We start from the raw sequence: 19,894 nt of genomic DNA, 5'->3' as shown, positions 1-19,894 counted from the left end.
TTCAAACGCTTCAAAAGACCTTGAGTCCTCCTTTATGCATTTGGAATGCCCTTGTTGATGATGAGCTTGGAATAAGTCGTCCTTGTCCTGGCCTGATTTTCTTCCATCTACAAAACAAACCAAAAGGTGATTAGAGACACATAATAAATTCATTCTAACATAGCATTTCCTACCTTAAGTCATCAACAAGAAGGCATTAGAGTGAAATTCGTTCAAGATCCTCTCCAGGGACAGGCCCTATAAGGATTTCGCTCTGGACCCTTTGGAAGGGTCAGGAGCGAAATTTGCATTTTAGCTCAAATTTCATCATCTCCTTGCCTTGAACGTCTCTTGACCTTTGAATCGCTTTCTCCTGAAGACATCATTGATTTGACCTCCAAAAAGACCAAAAAGAGGATTTCGCTTTGGACCTAGGCCAAGGACAGAACCTATAAGGAATTTCGCTCTGGACCCTTTGGAAGGGTCAGGAGCGAAATTTGCATTCTAGGACAAAATCTCCACATTTTGTGACCACAACCTGCTCAAATGTATGTCTAAGGATGCCTCTAATCTCAATCAAAACTAGGTTTGATGCAAAATTAGGGAAAAAAATAGAGGTTTTAAGGATTTCGCTCTGGACCCTTTGGAAGGGTCAGGAGCGAAATTCTTGATTAAGCTCAAATTCCATCATTTCTCCACTCCAAAATGCCTCCCAAGACAAGAACATGCTAGCCTTCTCTCCACCAAGGCTTAGGAATCCACAACTTGACCTTCATCATGAATTGAGAATTTCGCTCTAGACCCTTTGGAAGGGTCAGGAGCGAAACTCATGTCTTGCTTATTTTCCTTCACTTAGCCCCATTCTTTATATCTTGTTTTCCTTTGACTCTCCCTTTTGGATCCTCCTGTCACAAAGACAGTACTTGCTTGACCTCAAAATGACTTGAAAGGAGAATTTCGCTAAAAAACATGGCGAGGGACAAGACCTATTTAGGATTTTGCTCTGGACCCTTTGGAAGGGTCAATAGAGAAATTCTAGTTTTAGCTCAATTCCTTCACATTTGGTGATCACAAGCAAACTCAAAGCCATGCTTAAGGACATCTTCAATCTTGATCCACACTTCGCTTGACACAAAATTGAGAGAAAAAGGTAGATTTTGGGAATTTCGCTCTGGACCCTTTGGAAGGGTCAGGAGCGAAATTCACAATCTTGGAGAAAATCTTCACTTTTCAATGCTTTCAATCACTTCCTACGGCAAGAACATATCAATCTACCCCCACCATGTCCAAGGAACAAGGCTTTCCTTTCAAACAAGGAAGAAAAAAGGTGTCTTCTAAGAATTTCGCTCTGGACCCTTTGGAAGGGTCAGGAGCGAAATTCATATTCTTGGTTGATTTCACACCCCTTTCATCCAATCCATCTTCAAACTTGATCAAACTCACCTTCCTCTCGCCACATTCAAGTGAATTTGCCACCTAATTAGTTCAAAACAAGGTCTTTCCAATGTCCTAGGCAAGATAGAGGGTCAAATGAGGATTTCGCTCTAGACCCTTTGGAAGGGTCAAGAGTGAAATTCTCATTTTGAGCTAATTTCTCGCTTCCTTTCTCCTTTTCATGCCTTGGACATACTTTGTTAGGCTTCCTTCCATAATGATCATGCGAATTTTCTCTTCAAGTTGACATCTAGCTCAAGGTTTTGTGAAAAATAGGGTTTTACATGAATTTCGCTCTGGACCCTTTGGAAGGGTCAGGAGCGAAATTCACCTTAGGCTATAATCCTGACTTCATCTTTCACATTGCTTCATTCCAAATACACTCAAGCCTGGGAATGAGCTAGTTCGTGGCTTTGGGCAATGTAGAGTGTCTTACAGAGGAATTTGCTCTGGACTCTTTGGAAGGGTCAGGAGCGAAATTCCTATTCTAGGCTTGATTCACTTTGGAGTTGACTTGACCTTGGCCTAGACTCACCTTGATGCATATCCTTCCATATCTTTGCAAATTCAATCAACTACTCTTTGACTTAGGTCAAGTTTTAGGTCCCTCGTGAAATTTCGCCTAGGAGCGAAATTCCTGATTAACTCAAGCTTCTTGACCTATTCTGCTCATCTCACCAAGTCTGGCCTTGTCCAAGGCATTCCCAGGTCATCTTCTCATCAAATCATGCATAGGATCTCATTTTTCACCTATTGGGTCAATCTTAAACCCTCAAAGATAACACTCACTCACTGACTTCCTCGAGCTCAAACCAGTCGTCACCTAGCAACACAGTCAAAATTTGGCCTAAGGAAGACTTTCAAAGAAACCCTAACCTGGAGCATCCACTAACTCACCTCGGCTCAAACAGAGCCTTCTATCTTAGCGATCCCTTTGGCAACACTTAGCATGCAAAGGCTAATAGACAAAACCCTAAAAGACCTAGAAACAAACCCTAGAAAGCAAAAAGGTAGAGGTCCCCATTTGCAATGGGGCGATGTGTGAATACGTCACAACAGGTACCCAATTGACATATGATTTGATGGGCAATCCTGAATCACAATCCACTCGAGATGGGATTACTAAGGAAACACAAGATGATTCAGCTGAGCTTGAACAAGGCCAACAGGAAAATAATAGTCAAAGGAAAGGTAAGGAGATTGCCAAAAGTCCAAGTTCAAGGAAGGCAAAGAAGCAATATACACCAAGTACCGGACCAAACTCAAAGAAGTAGACGACAGTGGCACATCAGTCATCACCAAACAATTCTCCAAGCGTAGAAAAAGTGGACCTATTTACAGGAGAAAAGATATCTCAACCCAATAATGAAAGCCAAATGGAGATTGAGTCTAGTGTACTTGAAAAGCAGAGTGGAAATGCTTCCATGGAACCTCTCCAAGAAAACATTGAACAAGAATCTTGTCAAGATGAAGATTTGAATATCATGGATTTCTTTGACCAGCATGATATGACAACAGAAGTGGGAGGCTTGGGGAATCCCAATTTTCTCTTTTCCAGCAGAAATTTCCTTGAAAATGAAACTTTGCCAAGAAAGCAAGAACAGATGGAAGTGCATAGTCAACCGTCGAAAGTACGAATGCGGCAAAAAGACCAAATGAGAAAAGATCCTGAAGAGGATGGTGATCCAACGACAGAATTGGAAGAACTCCTCAGCGGGATAAACAATTCAAAAGAAAAGAAGACAGCCAAGAAGTTCTCCCAAATGACAAGAGAATTAGGATTGAGAATTCTACATGTTGCAGTTCCTAGAGTAGACAAGACAAGAGATGAAATCACTCCAATGAAGCATGATGTAACAGAAATTGATTTAGGACCTACTTCATGAGCCTAAGCCATTGAGAATTTTGATGACTCCACTCAAGCATTGAAAGATCAAATCAGGAAATTGGAAGGAAAGTACAAGAAGTTGAAGACTGACCATAAAACCTTAGGTGGATATGTGCAGCACCTAATGAAGCCAGTTAGACAGGAAGATGAGACATTTGTTCCACCCACTGCCCTTCCAAGGGAATCAGTTGAAAGCCTTGAAGAAATGAAGGTAATTGCTCAAGGAACTAAAGACTGGTTGAAGAAAGTCCACAAAGAGGCAAATACATTCATTAAGGACTTAATGCAAATGCATAATAAGATTTTGGCGATTCTCAGTTTAATCCAGGATATTGATCATGCTTGGGAAGACACTCATATCTACCAAGACAAGACAATCCCATGCCTAGGAGCATTGATGGAGATTCCACAAGACACATTGATGGAAGGCGGGGTAATCAGGGAAAAGGAAGCATATGACTTCTTCAAATGGTACTGCGCAGTGATATTAGGAAAGGAAGCCTTCGAGAAATCAAATGAAGAATCAGCCCGGCTAAGGAGGATACTCAAAGAAATTTAGATGGAAATCCTCTTCTCAGCAGAGGTAATGTTTGTGCAAGAAATGGGAGATAAGGAGATGACCACAGATAATTCGAAGAGCAAAGGTCAAGGAACACCTTTTCATGGACATAAGTTCTTTCTCGGGGAGTCACTTGGATGACATTTCCATATTCATCAGTTTCATGAACAAGATTCAGGTACTCAAGCCAGCATGGGAGAAGACTCTCAGTCAATGTGAAAAGGATACAACAATCATGGAGTACAAGCATGAGACTACTCCAAGTGTCTCTGTAGATGAACTCGAGATAGTGGTGTCTAGGTTCATTGAATTTGCCAACAAACAGAGAGATAAGGAACACTTCTAGATGATGAGTTGTTTGATTCTTAGTTGACATCTAGTTATTGGTTCTTTACTGTTCTTTTTGCATAAAAGGTGGTCATTTACTTTTTTGCTCTCATCGCCTTTTGAAGGCCTATATAAAGGAATTTACCCCCTCATTTTTAATAAGGAGAGATATTATAAAATTGTTGCTGAGATACTCCCAAGATGATAATAATTCATTCATTGGTTCTTTGGTGAATATTTGTGTTGTCTTGAAGTTGTATGGTTTCCTATCCTTCGAAATAAAATAGAATTTGTTTCTTTCGAAGTTGTTTAGTGGATGAAAGATTTGATAGTGTTGATTAGTGGTGAAATCTTTTTGTTCATACCTTTGATGAATAGATGATTTCTTTTCATTGTGTAAGGTTAGTCTGAGCTTGTTTTTGTGGATGTTTAACTTCTATCCTTAGATAGATATCGTTCATTCTTATGGTAATTATTCAAGGTATGAAAATCATAAGCACGACCTTTGAAGATTGCACCCATTTTGTCTAGTTGTTTCTTTTGGCGAACCTAAGTGTGGTTTGATTTCACCCAATCATTCACTGTCTCTTGAATTCTTAGGAGTAGAGTAGAATTCCTAACCCAATCCTTTTTCCATTTTTTTTGAATTCGGTGATCCAAAATCCAAAGAAGAGAACCTTCATTGCTATATCTTCTGTACCATACATTCCTAGAGAGTGCATCATTCCAAGTCCTCATTGTGATCAAAGAACAACAAAAGTGTAAGTCTCCCTTGGATTACCAACACACATCATACCAAACGAGCTATATCCATCATAAAGTCGCAAGTTCACGTAGGAACCTGGGAATCGCTTTTATGAACTTTTGCAATCTTAGCATAAAAGGCGAATTTGCTCAAGAGAGGATAAAGTGTCTTTGGCATTTTTATTCTGTGTTGGTGTGGTCATAAAACACCCATCAATAGGTATATTGAGCCATCCAAAAGAAAACATCTTCTCTCGCATGCATTTCATCAGAGCAAGCTCCCATTACATTGCACAGGAGCACAATATTCAACTCAGACCACAACATATAAATCCTATGAGGTGGGACTGGCCAGGTTGTTTCCAAATGCTTTTGATTGGGTTAAAAATTATGATGCATGTCATAGGTTTATATATTCTACTTCTTTTTTTTAAATTATGACAAGCTGGTTGCCTAATGAGTTGAAGCTCTGATGCAGACAGGATATGGGAAGCACAAACGGTGAATAATTAGAGGACAAATATACAAACATAAGCATTTTCAACTGTATAACACACAAAATGTTATCATAAACACATGACAACTTTAGTACAATTTATGCCACAAAAAAAGAAAAAGAAAAACATCAAGATATCAAGTGAATAGGATCAGTCCACCTTGAATTGTTGCCAAGAAGTGGAAGGGATAAAATACAATTGCAGAACAAAATATGCTGGAAGTAGAAAAAGACAACTTATTAAATGTTCAAAAGTGAATAGGATCAGTCAACTCAGATATTACATCAAAGAGTAGAAAAAGACAACTTATCAGAAACCACAAACCCCACTTGAAGACACCTTGTCAGAAGTTCATTTGCTAATGATATAGTGCCAATGCCACTTCTTTAGAAAACATGACAAAAAGAGATAAGGGAACAGCCCCACCAAACAATCCAAAATCCATAGCAGAGAAAAAGTTTGATGCTATGTTGGTTATGATATCATAAATGCTAGCCAAGATGAATCAAAATATACCACATGCTACTCCAGTTCAAAATGGACAATCTAGTCTCTCTAACACCAATAATCACCAGAATACTAATGGATGCATTGTTGGAACAGCTTCTGGGTCTGTTCCTAAGCCACTCCAACCCACATTTCCATGTAGGGAGGAGGTTCAAGTTGTGCTAGAAGCCCATGTTCCTATAGCAAGAAGTGAGGGCTAGTTATGTTGAATATGTCAGAGATATGTGACATTTTGACATTACAGCAGTTCATGAATCAGAAGGAGAGAGGTGATAGAAAAATTGAGAATAAGAGTAGTCTTGTTGTACAAAGGGACTATCAGCAAACCTTGCGAAAGGTGACTCTTCCACAATGATTCAGGTTTATAAGTAATCAAATTTCCATCACTTGACCCTGTGGATGACATAACCTATTTACAGATCCAATTTATGATCTCACTATCCCATTGGAGATATGTGACGTCTTTTCATTAGAGCAATTCATGGATTAGAAGAAGAGGGGTGGTGGAAAAATTGAGAACAGATGTCCTATTGTGGAAAGGGACTACCAACAAACCTTGGGAAAGGTGACTCTTGTACATTATAAATAGGGTTTTCAAGATATCAAATTTCAATCACATGATCTTGTGAATGGCATAACTTGTTCACAAATCCAATTTAAGATCTCAACAAAGCTGTAACAGCAGGATCCAAATTTCACTACAGATAGTCCCTCGTGTTCACCAACAATGGATATCTCCTCATCAACTCTTATGGGTGCAATCTACAATGTTAAATGTTCAACATAAAGCAACATAAAAGGAAAAATGAAAAATAGAGAATAAAATTTGCAAGGAACACACACAAACATGATTACAACAACATAACCTAGACAAACGCTAGAGGGTGAAAACTCCAACAAGAACGAGTGTTTTTCTCCTCATCCCACTATCTTGGTCAATTTCACAGATGTTACAAATGCCTTCAAGCCTGATTGCAGACATCAAAATGTGTTCAAGCTCCTTTCAAACCCATTATGAACATTGAAAACACTGCAACTAAGAATCCCTATCTTTTTTCCCTTATAGTCGCACTATAATCATGAAAAATGAGGGTTACACAAAGTGCTAACACTTCTAACTTTGTATTTACACAATGCATAACACTCATCTATATTCCCATGGCACCAAAGTGGAAGAACAAACATCAAAAGAGTTGATTCAAGAGACAAAACCCTTCAAATTCCTCACCATCCTAATAGTTGCAAATTCATCTTTTTCTCCAAAGACACTATTTTACGAACATCGTGATATGTTAGCATGTGTCTTGGTCAATGATAATTTTTCTGCAGTCGATGACACTTTTGCCACCTATGACAACCAGAAAAAACATCATTCTAGGTTTTAAACTTAGGGTTGAAGTCTGCAACTTGTTTCAGAAAACCCTTAGATGCTCAAGATCACCTCAAAGTCTCAAACACTCCTTTGACAGTTGACAATCTCTCTTTCATTCTACCATGATGTTTCTACAATGATTCCTTCGTTCCAGGCCACCTGACACCTTGCCTTGACCCTGAGACACAACTTAGTTCCACCAGATTTTCTGACAAGGCCTTCAGACATTAAGTGGCTTTCTTTCATTGATTTGTTTTACAAGCATACTCTCCAAAATGATTTATTAGGACAATATAAGAATATAACCTGATAAATTAATTCTTTATATGATTTATGTGAAACTCAAGTAAGGCATTTTTAAATGGAACCTAAAATTAACAGCAAACTCTTTATGATATGTGAAAATCTTCATGATAAGAAACATAATTGTGATCCATCACCACCCATTAAATAGGATAATACATTTTAATAATGTTTAATAATCCTAAAAAAGATAAGAAATATATGATAATACTTAGAGCACAAAAACGAAAAAAATTAAAAAGAAATACCTTTACAACTTCCCAACAATTTATGTGATTCAAATGATAGAAAGTTCCTAAAGAAGATTTAGTTTCACTATAAGCATACAGCAGAAATGTTACCTCTCCACAGTTCCAGCTATTATTATGGTCTTCACCATCATTATTCTCTTCACCGTTTGCCAAGTTATGCTTCTGATTGTATGATACAAGATCGGCTAGCGAAAATCCATCATGGGCACATACAAAGTTGACACTATGCCATGGTTTCCTTCCTCCTTCCTGAAGAATTAATGCTTTGCATAAGAAAGAGAAGCACCATTGCAGAGATCACAAAACAACATAAATATATAAATTACATAGTCAACTGAATCGACTAAACCATACAACATAAATAAATGAATCTAGACAGCTGCTAAATAGATGAACCAATTGTGTTATCATTTATAACATAAGGTTTAAAATTTATTGCATGTCAACAACCAGGCTCAAATAGTTCATCTCAATTCTTAACCTCTATGTGATCCAACAATTTTGGACCTTACTGATGCTACTATCACCATGGTCCATCACTATCATTGACCATGTGACATAGATAGTTTACAATGACATCGTAAACAAACTCATGAGCATATTTGCAACATCATCTTTTGTCCATTTGTATCATACCACCCATATCAGCATTGCTGCAACCTCATTTTTGTCAATTTGTATCATACCACCCATACCAGCACTTTTGCAACCCCATCTTGTCAATTTGTATCATACCATCCATATTGGCATTCTATAATTTTGGCCTCCTGAAAGTTTTAAGAATGTTCTGGTGAGTAATCAGGTTTATCAGAAGTCTATAACCCTAAAATTATCTTTGAAAAACTCATTTTCTCTTCACATAAGATGACAGCTTATCCTTCGGCTAGGGAATAGGAGACAAGCTGAAAGCTCTCTACTGCATCCCATAGAAGGGGCAGCTCATCCCCTCTTCCCATAGGAAACAAAGTTAAAATGTTACCCACCACAAATCATGTTTACCCATGGACCATGGAAAATCTTACCCCTTCTTCCAATAGACACACAAACACATAAAAAAAAAAAGCATGCATAAGAATATTGACTAGACACTCCTCTTACAAATGGCCCCATGTTATCTCAAAATGGTTATACAGCATATCCAGTCAGTACAATTTTGATAAAACGTAGAACCAAAAGAATAATGTGAACCTTCACAATAATTGAATCCCATATGTTATAATAAAAACAGTGATACTAATAATAGCCAACAAACAAAATATTTTTAAAACCTCATAATTTGCGAAAAATGAAAATTCTCATATATTCATAATTCAAAGATTTGTCTGATGTCATACATGATGAAAATTACAATCCATATTTATATTGCTCTTCATCGTCAAACTCAACATTTGATTTAATTTCAATTGAGCCACAATGAATTACAATGCGACTACACTAGTCATGGCATATGTAGAAGTTGCCTCATCTATAGAGATTTCGGCACGTTGTGCAACAATAACATCAAGTCAATGCCCTAAAGAGTTTGATCTCAATTCCCTATCTCCCCTCATTGTAATCAAGTTTCTTATGTGACAAGAGATGCAAATTGGAATGCACAAATATCAAATCTACTTCTTTTGCACCCAACTAGCAACACTTGAATAAGTGGATAAAGGAGCGTGTGATCCAATTCCTCTCAATTGAAGAAGAACTCACAACCTATAGAAATGTTTAACATTGGCAATTAATTTACACTAGATGAAATCTAAGGACAAAGGGACAAGATGATGGAAGGACAGATCTCGAGGATGGGAGAACCAAGGGCCTAGATTTGGGGATGGCAACTAGTGGGGTTCTAAGAGTGGAGACTCTAATGGGGTTGAGATACAATGCCCCTCATGGGGATCTGCGTCATGCAGCACTCCTTATGGGGATCTAGGGGCAACGCACCTAGTGCAGTCAATGGGCAACAACTCTCATGATGTTCTAGGGGAACCACATTTTCACAATTTTATCATTTATGGGAAAAGTTAGGTATTTGGAACTATTATTTATAGAAATGTTATAAAAAATGACCTTATTTTGTTCTTTTGTCTTTTAGGCATCCCTTGGGTTTACTTGCCTAGATCCAACTAAGGTTCACTAAGTGTCCTCCACAGCCCCTAATGGGGTTTAAGTGGCAATGCATATTCACAAGTTTATCACTTATGAGAAAATTTAGGTACTTGGTGCTTTTTTGTTTATAATGTTCTAAAAAATTATTTCCTTTTTGTTTTCTCTTTTGGACAGACCTTGGGTTTACCTAGATTTTCTTTATTTTCGCCAAGAATCTACCTTGGTTTCCAAGGTGGTTTTTGTTGATGTGTTTTTTACGCACATGCGAACACAAAATAAAATACCATAAGTATCTTATCCTCTCTTGAACAAAATCTCTCAAATGCTGAAGATTAGCTTAAGGATCACTTGAGAAGACTCTGAGGTTCATGAATGTAGGGTCTCTACGTGTCAATAAGTTCAGTTGGTTTTATGTAATTATGCTGGAATCACAAGAGGACTTACATTCGAATGCCTGAATGCTTGATTTGTTGGAACTAAGGTCCTATCTACTCGATTGGAAGATAAAAAAAAAGAGCAAAAGAGGTAGGGTTTGAGTGAGAGTCTATTCTAATCCTAAGAATGTAGGAAGATGGGTGAATGATCGGGATGGAATCCTACTGGGTATGGTCTCACCATCAAATAGAACAATTTAACACAAGCTCAGTGCAATCTTCTAAGGACGTTTCAAAGATGTTCGAATCAATGCCACGAAACATTAATCACCATACAAGTTAATGCATAAGCAATGAGTGTAGGATGATTTGAGTTTAAGCTCATGTCACTCCAGTTGACGACGCAAAGCACACTTACAATCAGCAAGAGGCTAGTGATATGGACTAAACGGATTCCACATAAATACATTCAACAACTTCTTCCATTCAATCTAATCAACATGAAAACAAATTGAGAAGTAGAACCACGAGGCTTGTTGAAATAACAAATTTCATCATAAGTTCAATGAAAAGAATATCTCATTTACAAGTCATACCAACAATTCTTCCTTTTCTTAAGCTACTCCAATTCTAATTGTTATTCTATTCTCTCCTAACTATTAGCTATTAACTATTAGCCTTTACAAATGAAGAGCTTGAGCTTTATATAGAGGCTCATTTACAATGAATGGCCAGGATTGGATTTCCATCAACGGCCAAGATTTTACAATAAAAAAACCCTAATTAGGGTTTGTTACAACAAACTTCTCCATAGCCAATGAGAAAATTACATTCCATGAGTGTGGACCAATAGAAATCAGGGGTAGGTGCCTCGGAGTTTGTGTCGTAACTGGTGAGTCAGGTACATTGAATCAAGACATGCAGATGTGGAACCCCTCTAATTGGTAGAGATAGTGACTGGGATGATGACTGGGATGCGACCTCCAGCTTGCCCTTTGTAGGTTTGATCCTCTAACTTTGATTAACTCTTCTGAAACTGTCTGCTTCTTCAATCGTGCTCAATGTAGGCTTCAATCATAGATGTGCGAGGTGTAGATCTTAGTTTTGAAGTACTGATGTACTTTTGATCTCACCGCTGTCTTTCTCCTTTGAAACTCCAAACCTTTTCTCTTGTGACTCTCTTCATGTCCTGCAAAACAAACAAGCAAGGATTACACATACTTAAAATAGGTTGATTAAAGCATATAAAGAGGATTCGCCATCATGAAGCAACACTTGAAGTTGCTTTCCGCTCGTGAAGAGGAGTTCCTGAAGTGTATTCCATCTTTGATGTTCATTAAGTTTCCCTCGCCTTAATCTTCTTCATTTTCTTGAACTTCCTTCACTCATACCCTTTAAATTGTGAAGTTTGCCCATGTAGGTCAGATCATGAAGTTTATTCTTGCATGTTGAACTTGTGAAGTTCATGAAGTCAAGATTTGCTTGTGTAGGCTTAAAGATGAAGATTGCTCTAGATGGAGTACTTGCAACTTGTTTCAATCACCTTGCTTATTCATATAATTCGCTCCAATCTTCTAAGTCGTGAAGTTTACCATAGTAGAAAATTCGCCCCAAACCTTGAACTCATGAAGTTTGCTCTCATCCTACAACTCATGAAGGAGTAAAATCTCTTCAAACCATCAGCACATGAAGTTGCGAAATCCGCTCAAAAGGGTGTGCACCTGAAGTTTGTTTCTCTTATCTTGCTCATAAAATTTGTTCTTCCTCTCCAAAATATGAAATTTGCTCATGATCTCAAACTCATGAAGTTCATTGTTCTTGTGTGAATTCCACTCCATTCCCTCTAGACATGAAGTTCGCTCTTAATCCCTTAAACATGAAGTTGCACATTTCGCTTCAAGGAGGTAATTCATGAGGTTCAAACTTCGCTCCTATCTCTCAACTTATGAAGTTGTTGACTTTGCTCCTATTTCCCAATGCATGAAGTTATCTACTTCGCTCCAAAGGCTCAAGTCATGAAGATGTTGAATCTCACTCTTCGCAACTCATGAAGCAATGATTTCATTTTAAAACCTTCTAGGATGAAGTAACGATTTCGCTCCTCCTTAGCGATTCGTGAAGTGGAGGATTTCGCTCCTCTTTGGTCAAACATGAAGTAAAGAATTTTGCTTGAAGCTTGCAGCTGCTGAAGTTATCAACTTCGCTCATAAACTCAAACTCATGAAGCTATCAACTTCGCTTCAAAACACCAATTCATTAAGTAAGAAACTTCACTCATCTCTTTTGATACACGAAGTATGAATTTCGCTCCTAGTTGCTTGAACCCGAAGTTCGCTTCTATCTCCTTGAAGTTGAAGTTGTAAAATCACTCTACTTCGCTTCTCTTGGTGAGATCATGAAGTTCATTTGGCATTGAGTCCTCTTTAGGTGATTATCCTTGTCTTATTCAATTTCGCTCATGCTTATGAAATTCACTCTCTTTCCCCAATGCATGAAGTTATCTACTTCGCTCACCTCCTTCAACTCATGAAGTAGCTTTTCGCTCACCTCCTTCAATTCATGAAGTTGGGAATTTCACTCACTTTCTTCAATGCACGAAGTAAAAAAAAAGCTTCGCTCATCTCCTTTAACTACCGAAGTTGATTTATTTCACCTATTTATATCCAACTTCACTCTCAAGATCGCTTCATTTTGCTAGATCATGAATTCCGCTCCAAAGCGCTCAAGCATGAAGTTGTCAATTTTACTTCAAAATGTAAACTTGTGAAGAAGAAACTTCGTTCTAAAGTGGTGAAACATGAAGTTCGCTCCTATCATCTCCAACATGAAGTTCACTCACCTCTCCTCCAACATGAAGTTCGCTCACCTCTCCTTCAACATGAAGTTCATTTGAAAAGCTAGTCTCTACGTCAGGATTCATATATGGAATATAACATTTAAGTATAAGTTCTTATACTTTAAGTTATATTCCATATATATTGTCAAGATGTTTGAGAGTGGTTTCGGACCTCCAGGAGTTATAATGCAAAATCTAGTTTTTGGAGGATCCTTCAAATTTCCAAACTTAATCAAATTTCAAGACACTTAAGGATCAGGATGACATTCCAGACTTCTAAGGCGAGTTCGCTCTGATCTAGATGTAAGGGACAAGACTTAGGAGGATACTATGTATTAAACCAAGGCTTGATTTAGCAACTCAAAGCGTGACCGGATAGTACACAAAAAACCCTAGGAATGATCTAAATAACCCCTAATCACTCAACTGACCTGACCTCCTTCACTTCACCTTGAGGAGATCCACCTGGCTTGATGACCTTTGAGAAACTCAATCCCTTCAATGCAAAGGCTAAGACACTAAAACGACCAACAACAAAACTAAAAGAGCTAACCCTAGAAAGCAAAAAGTGGAGGTCCCCATTTGCAATGGGGCGATGTGTGAATACCTCACAACAGTTTCCAAGGGTGGACCTTGGGCAAACCCTAGGCCTTCCCAGCCCTAAACCAAACCCATACAAGTACGAGCGGTTTTGTCAAACCCTACAACATAAATATTCACATAATGAAGCCAAAACAGATCTATTGGTGTGTTAATTGTCCATCTTCATGTACAAAGAAAGGCTATCAATACAAAAATTTGTGACATTCATGTACAAATAGTGAAAATATCATGCACATATTGTTTTCAACACGGAAGTTTAACAAAACATATTGATGAATATATGAAAGTACAACATATTTTATACATATTTATAGAGCCAAAAGTAGATGTGTCTTTTAAAGATGTACCAACAGAATATTCTCACAAGAGACCACACATTGGCAACTCAAACCCCATTGGAAGACTATTTGTTATGCAAGGTCGAGAAGCAATTGATGCAGCAATTGCACGCTTCTTTCATGCAAACGGAATATAGTTTGGTTTTTCTCGCCCACATTTCTATGGAGAGATGGTTCAAGCCCACATTTCTATGTAGAGATGGTTCAAGCTATCAATAATGGACCACCTAGGTAAAAACGACTTGGGTATTAAAAGCTTCGCACTACTGTAATTGATAAAGAAAAAATTCAATCAGAGCACCAAACTACACCAATTAAAAGTGTGGGCTACAGAAGGCTGCAATATTGTGATGGATGGGTTCATAGATACTAAAAATCGTTCACTACTTAATATCATGGTAACATATAGCAAAGGGCCTTTTTTTGAGCAACAAATTGTATAGAGTAAGAAAAAAATGCAAAGTTTCTTCGTAACCATGTGACAGCATTGAGGAGGTGGGGACATCACATGTAGTCCAAGTTGTTACTGATTTTGCCCCTGTTTGTAAAGCAGCAAGTATGTTGGTTAAAAAAAGGTACAAGCATAAATTTTGGACATCATGTTGTCTACATTCATTGAATAATGCACTCAAAGATATTGAAAAATTCCAATGGATTTCAAATCTCATACAAAAAGGCAGAAAAATACTGATCTTCATATGTAACCATCACCACACACAAACCATTTATTGAAAATTTCCCAAGGTGAAACTTTTGAAACCTACTAATACATTGTTTGCATCTTATTTTATCCTTCTTGACCATCTTTGTGAAGTCAAAGGAGCTTTGTGTTTCACAATAATCAGTGATGCATGGGCAGCTAGGAGACAATCTACATCAGATACTGCAGTTGAGGTGAGAGGTATGGTCCTTGATGACCATTTTTGGGATGATGCTAAATTTGTTGTGGACTTTATTAAGCCCATATGTGAGGTGACAAAATTTGTAGATTCAAACAAGCCATGTTTGGGAGAAATCTATAAAGAAATTGATTCCATGTGTGAAACAGTCAAGAAAACAATAGATGCAAAAGATCTTTCTTTAAATCCTTGGATAGCAAAAAAGTTACATAAAAGATGGAGCAAACTTAACACAACCATTGATTGGGCTACCTATGCCTTACATACTAAATGGTATAATATACAAGAGACCAATAAGAGGGCTTCACATGAGGATAAGAGAGGTAATGAAGATATTTCAGGCTGCAATAAAAAATATTTATGGTCGAAGTGAGGATGCTTTAATTATGAGGAGTCAATGAAATAAGTTTTTATGTGGACATGGTGATTTTTCTTAGATTGAAGCTTTATATGATATAAAAGCAAAGAAAGACCCTATAGAGTGGCGGTGGAACCATAGAGGTGAAACCCTTGAATTGCAATCATTTGCAATAAGATTGCTCTCACAAGTAGCCAGCTCTTCATCTTGTGAGACAAATTGGAGTGCTTATGGTTTTATTCATTCACCAAAGAAAGCAGAGAACCTAGTGTACATTCATAGCTTACTTCGTCTTCTCCCTCGTGTGGATCCAGGGTACATGGAGAGTCCTTTAACAAAATGGGACCAAATTTCACCCGATGGAGCAGTTGCAAGCATGGTGGATGAAGCAGATGGCCTTAATGATTTAGCCCCTGTTCTACTTCCATCAAAGGAACCTGAGTTTGAGAGTGATGAGTATCTAGATGGAGAAGTTGCAACCATGGTGGATGTAGTGGTTGAAGCAGATAGCCTTTATGATTTACCCCCAATTCTACTACCATCAACGGAACTTGAGTTTGAGAGTGATGAGTATCTAGAGAGCATCATAGTTGAGGACCTTGATATGGATGATCAAAACGTAGAAGTGTAGATGATAGATTTCTGATTTTTGTTTCTGTTTGCATATCAACCTATCAAACTATCAAGATTTATGAATTTCAATGTGTAATGATAATCTATTATCAAAAATGTAGTGTGATTAGTGAACTCTGACACAATGACATTTGACATTTGACATTTGTGTATTTAAACTTTAAAGTTAATGTTAAACTTCACCACTGTTCCTGTTTAGAAACTTCTATGTCATGATGTTTTCTAACACTTATTAAATTATATTAAAAAATGGCATCTCCAAGTACCCGTCTCCTATTTTGAAAATATTTGTACCCAGTACCAGTACCAGTCTTTCATGCCAGTACAAGTATCGATCTTTTGGCAACCTTGGTTTTTGCTCATGTGGAAATAGGAATCCAATCTCGTCAACTCTTTACTGCTATGGCAGTTACATCTGCTGGTCGTGTGTGTTAGAATGAGCACCATGAGACTACAATCTAATGCAAACTGAAGAATACAGTGGACAGTGAATAAGCTATATACCTAGATGTTAGGATAAAAATGTTATATGCCAATGGTTCTACCTCTGTACTGATTATTCCTATCGCTAATCACTGCTGGGCATTAAGTATTTAAGGGGATATGAACCTTGTCACATTGCTGGAGCTGAACTGGAAGTTTTGCCAAGTCATGGGAGCATCACCAAGTATTACAGTGAGTTGTGTGTCTGAAGTAGTTTAAATCTGAATGCCTTGTTGCTGCTGGAAGTTGGACGGTTCCTTGGGTGCATGGATTAGAGCAGTTCACGTCTTAACAAGAAGATATTGCTGTCATAAGCTAATGTATTTCTAATACACAGGTCAGAAATATTATATATGCATTTATGGACTGATCTTTCTATCGAACTGTAGAAATCATTATCGTATATCAGTCAATAATCATTCAAGGGTTTATATCTACATATTGTTTCTGGTATCAATGGTTCATATATATGATATTTTAGTGAATGGATACAATTAATTTACAATCCCTGTAATTAATCTGAGTCTGAAAATAAGAAAAGGCATTATTGTTGTGAACACATTTCCATTCCAAATGCAGAAAACAAAGAACACACAACTGCAAATAAACTCTGCATGTTCAGACACTAGCAAAGTTTGACTAATTGGCAGTGGTGAAACAGGTGCAATGGTTCCAAACGGTGTTGCCCTCTTACACATAGTATAAAACATTAGGAACATCACTAAATACATATACAGTCACCCTTAGCAACTTAGCTTGATGAAATATCACACCAAAGGGTAAGAGCTTGTGTGAGATGGTGCAACACATTTTGCAACTTCATCACCTTTCAAAACATTTGTAATAACTAATATGTTAATAACTTTGAAGCAAATGTTTGTGAGCCAACAATGGTTGGATAAGGATTCTTCTTCTTCAAAGAAGGCAAGTGGTCAAAGAGTCACAAAGACAATCTTTTTGTGATGTCTTTCCAAAGAGGACTATAATAAAATCATCAAGGTAACTTCAAACTTCTACTTAAAACTTTAAATGTATCCTTCAATTTCACTTTTCTAAGTCCTAATTACAAGATATTTTAAAGTTTCATTTCTAATTGCGATTTAATTTATGTTTAAATGTTGAATCCTTTATTCAAGACTTTGTGCTTGGTGGATTGGGAAAAAAACCTAATAGCTTACACTTATGAGGCCATGGACAACACCAAGGAGCCATCCAAACTGTTGCAAGGGAGAAAAAACAAAATCTAAACCCATTTGAAATGTCGCCAATCAGAGGCAAAACAATCAACTCCACCAACCCATTCATGAGGCCAGGTACTACCTCAACCCCATTTTTTTCCCTCAGAGGACTTTAGAGATGTTGATGGGCAGGTTATGGAGGGTCCATAACATGCATTATGAGGATGTCACATGAGGTTCAATTCCAGGACTTGATTATGGAGGAGATGTGAATATACAGGCATGTTCAAGGGAGATGCATTGTGAACCACCCACGAAAAATATAACAAAAAATATCAATCTCATCTTCACTTCACTTCTGAAATTTAAATATTTGATATGTGAAACTATTCTTTACTTGTGAATGCCTTCTTTGCAACTACTTGGTGAGAAGATTTGGGCAGAAAACCCAAAATCTTCAAAACCTAGCCCTTGGATTTTTTCCAAACCTTGTAAAGCTTATGGATGTGTGTAAAATTCCTTACTAGGACTTTTTGAAAATAAACGTTTCCATTTCAGGTTATACAGAGAACCACTGTTAAATACTTATTTAAGACAGTTTGTATGTTCTGGAATATGCAGCGAGTATTACTTTTAACTGGTTGGATTTTTGTAAAGCTTCAGAATTTCTTTAAGCAATGTAATTCATACTTTTCAGAACTTCTTGCATACTTATTGATCACATAGCATTATAACGCAGTTTATTGTAAACATTCAACACTATGTAAATAAACATTTCATTGCATTCAAACTGTAAATCTAAATATTTCATAGATTTTATTGTGCACCTGTAGTTCCGTGACAATACAATGTCAAAGACTGATTATTAAATGCCTGTGTTGCAATCATCTTGCAACTTCCTTCCGTCACGAACTCTGGCGTTGTCAGTGCAACTCCTGGTAGTAGAGGCTTTTCCCGATATCGGGGCTCTAGGTTTGTGGCAGTAATCGGTATAGGTTTCCCCGTGTTTGTCAAAGACTTCCGCACTATGTCTGTCGGCTACCCCGCAATTGTCTTTCACTCCACTCTGCATTGGAAGTCGTCCTCGTTAATTTCCAACACCATTTGTCTGCAGACACCCGATGCCATGCTTGGAAATAACACACTAGCACTGCGTTTGGGGTTAATACGGAAGTATCCCACCTCGAACACTGGCATTTGCGATCGGGTCTATCCAAAACTGACGCCAATGTAAAGCTCCGCGACCAACAACCACCCTTCTCAAATCCACGGCTTGCGCAGCCACGAATCCACCAATAGGTCAGTATCTCTGACGAAAGGTGACTGAAACTTGGATCCTGTCTTACAGGATTGTATCTCTTCTTTCTGACTTTATTTTCCTTTCATAAACCTTCGATGAGGGACATTGTTGATGCCCATTCTTTATTAACACCAATTTGGTAGTTAAAATCCCGTAATAGTTAAACCATAACACATGTAATTAAAAACAAACATGTCTTTTAACCATTATAAATGAAATATTAATCATTTATATGACTGAACAGGGAAGTTCATATAAAATAATTAATATTTTATAACATATGTCAAATGTTTATTTAGGGGATATGGCAGTCGCCCCTGCCCAAATGTTGCTTGCCCACAAGCAATTGTAGCTCTGGATGTTGAAGCACCTACTCATTTTCCCAAGTAGCATCATCTAATGGTAAATTCTATCATTTAATGAGATATTCCCTGATTGTCCTATTCCGCAAATGCCTGTCGCGAGTCTCCAAAATTACTTCTAGAATCATTTCAAGCTTCCCTTCATCATTCAGAGGAGGTAAATCTTCGAAAACTAATACCTGCTGGCCCAAAGCTTTCTTGAGATGATACATGAAATACATTGTGTATCTTGCTATTCACTGGTAGATCGAGTTCATAGGCTACAGCACCAACCTTTCGGACTACCCGATATGGACCATAAAACTGAGGATTTAATTTTTGAGACCCACTACGTTTGAGAGAAGATTGCCGATAAGGTTGCAACCTGAGAAATACCAAGTCTCCCACTTCGAAATGGCGTTCAATTCGCTTTTTATCTGCATAAAGTTTTTGTTGATTCTGAGCACATTGCAAATTCTCCTTAAGAGCTAACAAAATTTCTTGGTTTTCTTGAAGCCAATCACGAGTTCTAGGTACATTGCTCTGTTCAAAAGCAAGGTCAAGAACAGAAAGTACATCATAGCCATATAATGCTT

At 37.6% G+C, this 19,894-nt stretch overlaps 1 protein-coding gene across 3 annotated transcripts in view; it reads right to left on the bottom strand.

Annotated features, from left to right (window-relative positions):
- Window positions 1-19,894, bottom strand: part of LOC131074955 (isoamylase 1, chloroplastic) — a 195,445-nt gene that overhangs the window by 7,634 nt on the left and 167,917 nt on the right. For all 3 annotated transcript variants that reach the window (XM_059216531.1, XM_059216530.1, XM_058011701.2), the window contains one exon: window positions 7,952-8,110. In XM_059216531.1, coding sequence (XP_059072514.1) covers window positions 7,952-8,110 — 159 coding nt within the window. The remainder of the gene's footprint in view (window positions 1-7,951; window positions 8,111-19,894) is intronic.

The sequence above is a fragment of the Cryptomeria japonica genome, chromosome 2 (genome assembly GCF_030272615.1).
Source record: "Cryptomeria japonica chromosome 2, Sugi_1.0, whole genome shotgun sequence".
In the NCBI taxonomy this organism is placed as follows: domain Eukaryota; kingdom Viridiplantae; phylum Streptophyta; class Pinopsida; order Cupressales; family Cupressaceae; genus Cryptomeria; species Cryptomeria japonica.
Note: the sequence above shows the minus strand (reverse complement) of the source record. Positions and strands in the feature narration are given on the sequence as shown.